Raw genomic sequence first — 10,880 nt, 5'->3', positions numbered from 1 at the left:
GAATGAAGGAGAAGAAAGAAGAAGAGGGAGAGGGAGGAAGACGAAATTACCGAACGGAAGAGGAAGCTGGCGGTGGTTCGGCGAGGCTGCCGGCTGGCGGCTGAGCAAAGGGAGGAAGAGGAAGCAGGTTCCACGAAATTGGGAGGATGAGGGTTGAGGGTTTTTGGTGCTTGATTTTCACGTGAAATTGAAAAGGGAATGGTTTTGGCTTTTGTTTCTTTTGTTTTACGTGAATTCAACAAGTGTGGGGAGTTTTGGGTTTATCTATTTGGGCTTTGTCAACTTGGGCTAGGAATTAGAATTGAGTTTGTTTGAATCCAAAACCGGTTATGATTATTTTCCAAATTCCAATGTATTTCGTAATTCAAATTCTTTTCAACATAAAATTCTAAAATCATTCTTGATTGCACAAACCGTTAAAATATTTAGGATATATTTAAATAAAATTAAATATACATTAAATATATAATAAAGTTCTAAAATCGTTAAATATTTAGAACGTAATTAAAATAAAATAAATATACGTTAATTATATATTTATTACTTAAAATTCATAAATTCTATTTAAATATAAATAATGTACGTTAATATATATTATAAAATTTATAAATTTACGGGGGATTACAATCTACCCCTCTTAAAAGAAGTTTCGTCCCGAAACTTGACACGAAATTTCCCACATTTTCCCCAAAAGCTTTTAACTTATTCTTACTAGAGAAGTACTTGTGCCACCTATGTGCACTCTTTTGCCAACTCAAAGCTGTTTGTGTTACTCATGAACACCTTTTCTTATGCGGAGAGTCTATTTGCTTTGCCTAAACTTGTAAAATTTGCTAAAATAAGCATACAAATGCATAAAAATGCCATAAAATAGGTAAAAAGCGCGAATTTCTATCGAATTCTACCCCCTTAAAGAAAACGAGTTACGCCCTCGTAACTCACATCCGGGAATAGCTAACCAAAATTCTCTTTCGACGAATTCTATTCTCAAAATTCCTATTTCATTAAAACTACTAACTTTAGACTTTTCACCACAGATGACTAAACAAAAGAACAAGTCACCAGAATTAAATAATGCTTAACTTGTGCGGAGTTAATAGAAAAGTACCAGAATCTATATCGGCAGATCGTTCATCCTCATTCTGATTCATCATGTACAACTTTCCTGGAGCCTTATTCGGGTTGTTGTTATCATTTGCAGGCTTATTATAGTTCTCTTGATTGTTTTGTGCCCCTCCAGGCTTTGAATTTTGACCTCCAGACTGGTTAAACCTCACTTGGTTTCCACCTCCATTACTATTTTGTTCCTTTCTGTGTTTAGTGAAGCACTCATACTCCCTATGTCCCCTTTTTTGACAATAGTTGCAGGTCACTAATTCTCCTTTGCAGTTCTTACCAGGGTGATTGTTACTGCACATCTTGCAATGATGCACTCTCTCAGATGAGTTCGAGTTGTTGTGGTGCCCCTGATTGTTTCCTCCTTGGAAATTTCCATTTCCATTCCCATTTCCGTTTCTATTCCTTTTAAAGTTTTCTTGGTTACCCCCAGCATTAAAATCTTTTCTCTTTTCCCCAATTACCACAGTTTTCTTGTCCCTTCTAGACTGTAGCCCATAAATATGAGCAGCTCTCCCGTACACTATGTCTAAGGATGTAAAAGTTTCACCACCTAATCCCAGTTGAATTTCATCAGTCAGCCCCTGCTCAAACCTTTGAGCCTTTAGCTCCTCAGTAGCTACCACCTCAGGTGCAAACCTCGATAAAGTTATAAACTTGCTATAGTATTCAGCAATAGTCATATTCCCCATCCTAAGGTTGATAAACTCCTGCGCTTTCTGCTTTCTCATAAAAGGAGGATAAAACTTCCCCCTCAAGGCAACAATAAATGAATCCCAATTGAATCCCTCAACAGCACTTAGTCTAGTTCCATTTTCCTTCCACCAAAGGTCGGCTTCATCTTTTAGATATAGAACAGCTTGACTTACTCTCATACTCCCAGGGCAACTCACAGCCTCAAATAGTTTCTCAAATTCCCTAATCCAGTTTTCCAGGAAGGTAGGGTCTGCTTGTCCCTTGAAATACGGTGGCTTAACCTTAGAAAGTCTTTCAAACATTTCCCCTGCAGAATCGGGGCGCTCAGTTCTCTCTTGGGTTAGCTTTTCCGCTAAGAGGCGAATCGCAGCAGCTAGATCATTGTTGTTGGCCATTCTAGAACGCGACCTGCAATTAGTATACTCTACTTTAGGTTTGAAACATCACCTATACGTTATCCCATACAATTTAATACTTGAATTGGCCATAAAGATCGCCTCAACCAACAATGTTCACATTAATACACATCATTTACGAAGGCACGACAATCGTCTGCAAATGTGCAACGATCGTCTACAAGATGCAATAATCATTAAAAAAAAAAAATCATCCTCAATAGTTCACGAAAGACATTCACACTGCACGTAAGGCATAACATTTTGAATTATATTGGTCATGAGGGTCTATATTGGCCCTCACTTCCTTTATGTACTCATCATTTAATATTATTGTGGCAATTAAATTGATCCACAATTCACATTGAGTATGCAAACAATTAATCCATGACGTACTACCTAGAGGTTGGGGTATTATGGAATCCTCAAAATAGAATAAAGAACAATTCCTTGAAAACTTTAACTTTTATTGCTAACTCCATAGAGGTTTATTACATCCTTGAAAATAATAAAGAACATCTCAAACTTCAATAAACTTAAACCTTAAACAGTTGTAGCTTTGCTTGCTACTTATTCTTTAAAACATGAAAGAGCTAATTAACTATTTATGACTTCAAAATATTTGTGGCCTCTTGCCTAATCATTGCTCCTGAAACTTGCAGAGTGAAATTTAGATCTCAAGATCATCGAACTCTTCTTCAGGGTCTTCATCGGGGTCTTCCTCAGGGTTTGCATCTTCACCCATGTCTTCATCTTGATTAGGTTCACTTGCCATCTCATGTTCACTTTCGAGCTCTGCATCCGAATCACTAGAGATCTCAATGGTTGGCTCATGAGCCGCTGGGTTAGGATTCTCTGCCTCAACACCTACATTCTCATTCTCCACAGCTACATCATTTTCCTCTAGGTCATTATTTACACTAATTCCCATAGGTTCTTCTGTAACTGAATCCCCAACATGACTTCCTACGATTTTACCGTCTCTAAACCCACTTTCTGCCGCTTCAATAATGGTGGTCAGAATTTCTGAATCATATTTCCATCTACCATCCCAAGTCCCATACTTAGCCAAGTTTGGAGTTCCATTATCAGAATGCATGTCTTTAAACTTTTCCTTGAGTTCTAGGTATGGAAATTTGTTAGGTAAGCAATTAATAATAGTGGCTGCTATCGTATCCTTTCTCATTAAGATAGGTTGCCCTAGAACTTTAGCATGATATTCGCATCCAAACACAATTTTCTTCACGTAAATATCAGGGGTTTCTATATCAAGTTTCTCGAAAGATCCTATGTTGGTGTACTTGGAAAGAAATATTTTATTCCTGAAATAAACAATTCCATGTCTCACTAACGATTTTCCAACCAAATTATAAACAAAGTTCAATAACGCAATAAGTTTGGTGGAAGCAAACAATTCTTTATGCACATTTAAATGTAACACTTAAACAATTAGTACACGCACGTTCATAACAATCAACTTCTTATCATTGACTAGCTACTAATGCACATATAATTCTATCTTATATGCCCTTCTTATACTACCCATCTCTCATAAACTAAAGCATTGAAATAATTTAATTAACAAAGTAAAATGACGATAATATAAGAAAATTATAACATAGAATAATAACATGAATAAAATATAAAATAAATTAAGTAAAATAAATTAAGGAAATGCGTAGCGAATAAATTAGAAAATAAAGTTATTAATTCGAAAAAGATTTATATTTCCTAATAACGAATTCTAACTCTTGAAACAACTAAAAAAAAAATTGAACTTCTTTTAAAAAAAAACGTACTCATTTTTTTTTTTTTGTTTTTTTTTTTTTTGAATAATAAATAATAAGAAAAATATAAATGTCGAAAGTATCACTTTAATTTTAATAATAATTTGATTTCGAACTTAAATAAGAAATATTATGTTCTTTCAAACAAGATAAAAGGAAATCGGCCCCCGAAAAAAAAAGTATCAATTTTGAACACTATAATATGTAGGAGCTCGATTGTAAGAAATTTATTTTAAATAACTAGATAGTTAGGCGCCTAAAATTTATTAAAGTAAAACCTTAGCTTCTAGATACCACTTTGTAACACCCCGATAATTCTCTCTTTTCTAAAATAATCTTCTAATATAAAACGTAGAGAATTATCAAAGCATTATCGCCCGTGTGAAAACGTAACGGCTTATTCAGAATTTTGCAGCGGAAAACATAAAACTAACTTTAGGTTTATAAATAATCGATTACAGGTTTATCCCCAAAAATCAACCAACGAAAATAAGGAAATATAAATAGTTCGACAAGTTTAAAGTCCCAATTAACAAACCCAAGTCAACTTAGCAAATCAAAACTAAATACAAGCTCTCTATTCCCGATCCCAATGATGCAACATCTTCAAACCTGCAGATGGACAATGCTTATTGATCCTTAGAGACTGCTCACCAAAGATTGGGTCATCACAGGATCAATAAGGCATAGCCATGATCAACATGCACAAGCAAAAGCACGTAATCAGCAAAGCTGAGTACTACATACTAAAACAATAATAATCCTAACATAATTCTATTAAACGAACAATCCTAACATGATGTTAATGAAATATAAGTAAGGGCAAACGACACATATTAATTTGAATACCACACTTGACTAGACTAAGCTAGACTGGACTAGACTTTTATAACAAGAGTATTATTTTAATTGAAATAGGCAATGGACTGAGCTGTCTACTAGAAACTTCTTCTTCTTCACTAAGGAAGACGAGGTACGGGCGCGACTCCGTAAACCCCAATGACCTGCGATATCGAGGGACTTTTAAATAAAATAGAACCGGTGATCAATCCGGCCCCAGAAAAGCCATAGGCGACCCATGACCCCAACTCCTGATTGTCCGTCACTTTAGACGTGCACAGTCTAAAGCTATTGCTACTCAGCTTCACTTTACATGACTTAACCTTTAATACTTGGTTATGACTCATCAAACATAAATATTATATTCAACAAGTAAACACAACTTCTTTTATCTTTGAATTAAACAAGTGATCACAGAGATTTCACACAAGACTTATTCCAATTAATTCAACCTTTCCTTTAATACTGATCAACCCCTCTAGATGGGTATAAGGTTTCAACTTACTAAACAAGGTCCTCGGCCCTTATAAAGTAGTGAAAAGCTAAAAGGGAACAATGAACAATCGATCTGAATCAATATGTATAATAATCTAATGTTCCCAACTAACATGTTCGCATCAATCATCCATACCAACATGCTATAATTCTCATAACGAAATATATATGCTTAACATGTCCATCCAACAATATTAAACATGCACTTTCAACATAACCTAGTTCATCAACAATTTCAACATAACCAAGTTCCTCAATCGTTTCAACATAACGAAGTTCATCAATCATTTCAATATGGTTTCAACAAATCACACACATTCCAAGCACACAAGTATGTACGTACCTTGTGTAAACAAACTGATAGGCCACTTTAACGAATTCAAAAGTCACCCACAAAGAATTCTCCGCCTAAAATAATCAAGAAACGTATACCCAAATCAATTCCTAATAATTTACAGCAACACTAACGTATTCTAAACACATCCTAAACATGTTTAGAACATTCCCTAACATCGAAACTTAATTAATTAACTTCCTAGAATAGTGATTACTACACTAATGATCACCAATTATCATAAGCTCCAATAAAGCATCCCTTTTTAAAATTCCAGCAATATAAAATAGTTTACAACTTCGCCAAACCATAATTAATATGCTTAAAATCATAAAAATAATAACCTTGATAACTCACAAACATCATACCATGATTTTAAAACTATTAAAACCTTAAAAATTCATGCTTTAATAATTAAAAATCATTATTTCAATGCAATCGCATAATCTGAAAATTGAATTTATTATTTAAACATAATATATAATCTGAAAATATAATTTAATCATAATAACTTATAATTTAAATTCAATAAACATGAATTAAATCACTAAACTAATTTAAAACCTTAACTCACATATTAATCAATCAAAACTGAAATTAATTAATTTACAATATCAATATCAAATCTGAAAATTATAATTTAGCTATAAAGATTAATAATTTAATTCAAGAAACATAAATTAAAATCAATAACTTAAATCAAAATATTTAAATAACTTAGGGTTTAAGAAATAACCAAAAAGGAGAGAAAGGAGAGTGCTGGCCGGCGGTGGTGCAGGCACGGCAGTGCTGGCGAGCTAGGAGACGCGGCTGGGCGCGGTGGAGGTTGCGGTTGGGATGGTTGCCGAAGGTGGTGATGGCCCGCGTGGAGTAGTGACGAAACAGAGAGGAGAGAGAACGTGCTGGTCGGCGATAGGGTTTCGCGGCGGCGAGCAGGGGTGGCGGAAAGAGGTTAGCGACGAGCCGAAGGTGACTGCGGTGGTGCTGGGCTGGTGGTTGCTGGTTCGAACACAGAGCAGCAAGTGAGAAAGAGGGGAAGAGTAAGAATGAAGGAGAAGAAAGAAGAAGAGGGAGAGGGAGGAAGACGAAATTACCGAACGGAAGAGGAAGCTGGCGGTGGTTCGGCGAGGCTGCCGGCTGGCGGCTGAGCAAAGGGAGGAAGAGGAAGCAGGTTCCACGAAATTGGGAGGATGAGGGTTGAGGGTTTTTGGTGCTTGATTTTCACGTGAAATTGAAAAGGGAATGGTTTTGGCTTTTGTTTCTTTTGTTTTACGTGAATTCAACAAGTGTGGGGAGTTTTGGGTTTATCTATTTGGGCTTTGTCAACTTGGGCTAGGAATTAGAATTGAGTTTGTTTGAATCCAAAACCGGTTATGATTATTTTCCAAATTCCAATGTATTTCGTAATTCAAATTCTTTTCAACATAAAATTCTAAAATCATTCTTGATTGCACAAACCGTTAAAATATTTAGGATATATTTAAATAAAATTAAATATACATTAAATATATAATAAAGTTCTAAAATCGTTAAATATTTAGAACGTAATTAAAATAAAATAAATATACGTTAATTATATATTTATTACTTAAAATTCATAAATTCTATTTAAATATAAATAATGTACGTTAATATATATTATAAAATTTATAAATTTACGGGGGATTACATTTAAGGCTAAGGGGGTTTGTAGAAGAGGTGTAGGAGAAAAAGAGGCGAAGCCATATATGACGAAACATATGAGTTCAAATGTAAGAGGGGGGGGGGGGGGCAGGCAAAAACGGAAGGTTGTAATGTCACTGGTTGCAAAATGTTTGTTTATGGGGTTTTGAGGGGAGGAAAATATGAGATAACGAGGTGTGAGCTGGCGCATAACCATGAACTCAATCCTTCGTGTAGTAATTTAATGGTTAACTATAGAAGTATTGATCAAGGAACGTTTGAGAGAGTGATCATCAATGATAATGCGAGAATTAGCATAAATAGGAACTTCAGTGCACAGGTTCTTGAGCGTGGTGGGTTTGATAATATGACTTTCACCAATCGAGATCTGAGGAATGCAATTAATTTAGATTGACGTATGTCAAGGTGTTTGGGAGATGCAAGGGCACTGGAAGATTACTTCAAGAAGTAACATGAACTGAATAATGAATTTTATAGTTGTCTTAAAGTTGGTGAAGATGGGACGTTGTTGAATGCTTTCTGGTCTGATGCCCGGAGCAGAGATTCCTATAAATACTTTGGAGATGTAATAACATTCGACACAACCTTCTCTCTGAACAGGTGTTATTCTAAATTAACTTCTGCTAACCAAGTAACGTGAATGAATGAAATGTCGGGTGCTAATATGTTGTTTCCCCATGCAGGTTCCGTATGCCCTTTGCACCCTTTATCGGTATCAACCACCACGGATCATCGATAATATTTGGGGCTGCATTAATCACGCACGAAGACACAGAAACTTTTGTATGGGTGTTTGAGCAATTTCTGAAGTGCATGGGTACGAAACCAAAAGGAATTTGTACAGATCAGTGTAGGGCGATTGGTAGAGTAGTGGAGGTTGTGTTCCCCAGTGTCCCGCACATATTTTGTTTATGGCATCTCCTCCAGAATGCCATGAAGAACCTGGGAACCAATGCCAATTGGAAAGATATTGACCGTTTAATACATACAACTGTCCATGATATGATGGATCAGGAAGAATTTTATGAAGCTTGGTGTATAATAATGGATAAATATGGTCTAAGGGAAGCAGGTTGGATGAAGGAGCAATATGAAACAAGGAGTCAATGGGCGCCCGCGTATTGTAGAGGCACTTTTTGGGCTGGGATGTCTTCCACGCAGAGGAGTGAAGGTTTGAATAGGTTTTTTAAAACTCAAGTTAATTTACAATGTGGATTGCTTACATTTGTGAAACGGTACGAGCAAGCTTTGAAAATTAAAGCCGCGGAGGAAGCAGATAATAATTTAAAAACAAGGGAAAAACCTCTGAAGTTTAACAAGACAATACTAGCGGAGTACGTTTTCCAGAAGTCGTACACAAATGCAATGTTTGCGAAGGTGAAGAAAGAGTGTGAAGGTTTGCTTCACACAAATTTTACGAAGAAAGACTATGCACTGGGGTCAGCAGTATTCTACGTAGCTGTTGAAAGGTTCCCCACTGTAATTCGGCGGAAAAAAGTCAGGACCTTCGACGTGACATGTGATAAGGTTAATGGTGAATTTTCTTGCTCGTGCAAATTGTTTGAGTTTAGAGGTATATTATGCAGACACATAATCTGTGCCATGTCCATTGAAGACGTTGAATTTATCCCAGAAAAGTACATCCTACAGCGCTGGAAGAAAGACGCGAGGTCGTATGAGAACATAAAGGTGTCCTACTATGATCCAGAAGAATCCGCAGTGGAGATGAAGGCAAAAGAGCTAGCTCAAAGACACAACTATTTGAGTACGCTAGCTATGCATAATGACGTTACGCTTGCATTGTACAATTAGGCCACGGATAAAATTAGGCTGACTCTGGAGGATTTAGTTGGAATACGGAAGACTGGGGAGCTTGGGGATGAATCAAAACCGTGGTGGGATCTCGCATCACGTAGTGTATTTGGGCGTCGTAGATTACGTCCAAGGGAGAACAATGAAAGAGAACTTGTACGAAATGCACAACCTGCTGAAGAAGATGAAGGATGCATAAAAACCCCTATGGATAAGCGACGAACGGGCAGGGGGAAGACTAGACGAACAACGGTCTTATGTGATAAGCGTAGGAAGGTGCCAGATGCGGCTGTTGCCGAGGAAATAGCTACAAAGGAGGTATGTAATAGTATAACATTAGATTATCAATATATTATTATTTTACACCTTTATTTAGAAGGCAAAATGTGCAGGCCCTAATTCGTACGACGTTCGGTTCGACTGCTTGGTACCGGCAAAGTATGGCGATCAATCCTAGTAGTTCCGGATATAGGGTTGACGTTGCAGGTAGCTCTCAGGTGGACATGTCTCAAGAGAACCCATTTAATGGGTTTGATTTATTAACGAGAGAAAGGTCTTGGGTGAACCCGTCGCAGGATAATCCGCCTAATGGGTATGATTTATTCTTACGACGAAGCTCTCGGCTCAACACCTCGCAAGATATGTCACAACAATCTGAGTACAATGGTTTCGATTGGAGTACACCGCTTGACTAAGTGGTGTGGGTCTAACTTTTGATATGTAGTCCCAAAGAAGTGTTTAACCTTAATCGATAATATGTTAATGCGTAGTTGTATAAAACTATGAGAACTTATAATATAAAAAAAAATTTGTAACGTAGTTTGTTAAATTGTTAGGCATTTTAGAACTAGTACAAGTTTGTTTTATCGCATGAGACTATGAGAGTGTGTCATAACTTTAAAGTTAGTATTAGTCTGCATTAACCATATTTTAGTATGTTCATTTAAAATAGTTAAAAATACTAATTTAAAAAATTAGCCGTTAGAACAGTGTGTGTGTATATATAAACCCTTTGAAACAATGATTTGCTCACAACCAATTTCCGTTCTATTGTTGTTTTATTTTCTTACTTTTTGTAGAAAAACAATTTACAATACTAGATGATTAACTGTGAATGTCAGCGTCGGGTCTTTCGGAAGGTGTCAAGGACTGTACATCATCCGTTCACGAGGTTCTTGATATGCCAAAATTACAAGCAGCCTAATGGTTGTTCCTTTTTTGAGTGGATTGATAATCCACACCCTATTGAGCTAAGTATTGAAATGGTGAACGTGATTAAGAGGAACAAAGATCTGGAGGAAGATGCATCTGACCAGAAGAAGAAGATATTGGTACAGAGCTGTGTAATTTTATTTATACTTGCTACTTTGATTTTGGTTATTTTGTGTAAGTGTAAGTGATGTCCCTAGTAAAATTATGATTTTATATTGGTGTAACCATTCCCTGTAGATGATTAGGGGGTGTTTTAATGAAATTGTGTTATTATTATTACGTTTTATCCTTTGACATATATTATGAAGGATCGATGTTTGTTGTCATTAATTAATGAATTAATTAGTGTACTGAATAAAATAATTTTATAACAATAAAACATTATTTAAAAGTTAAGGGCACTAAATAAAATTTAACTAAGAATCGAACTCGTGACCATTTTTTTGAAGGTTTGACATTTACTTCTAGTGACCAATGTGACGTGAGGCCGTAGACATTGCACTATTTGAA

At 36.0% G+C, this 10,880-nt stretch overlaps 1 protein-coding gene across 1 annotated transcript; it reads left to right on the top strand.

The window, feature by feature from the left end:
- The first annotated feature begins 7,569 nt into the window (after window positions 1–7,569).
- Window positions 7,570–10,558, top strand: LOC110795283 (protein FAR1-RELATED SEQUENCE 5-like). Its single transcript, XM_056839306.1, has 5 exons — window positions 7,570–7,678; window positions 7,835–7,946; window positions 8,030–9,077; window positions 9,159–9,476; window positions 10,280–10,558. Exons 1-5 carry the CDS (start codon window positions 7,570–7,572, stop codon window positions 10,556–10,558), a joined length of 1,866 nt encoding a protein of 621 aa, XP_056695284.1.
- The last annotated feature ends 322 nt before the right edge of the window (window positions 10,559–10,880 follow it).

This window comes from Spinacia oleracea, chromosome 3 (assembly GCF_020520425.1).
Source record: "Spinacia oleracea cultivar Varoflay chromosome 3, BTI_SOV_V1, whole genome shotgun sequence".
Lineage (NCBI taxonomy): Eukaryota > Viridiplantae > Streptophyta > Magnoliopsida > Caryophyllales > Amaranthaceae > Spinacia > Spinacia oleracea.
Note: the sequence above shows the minus strand (reverse complement) of the source record. Positions and strands in the feature narration are given on the sequence as shown.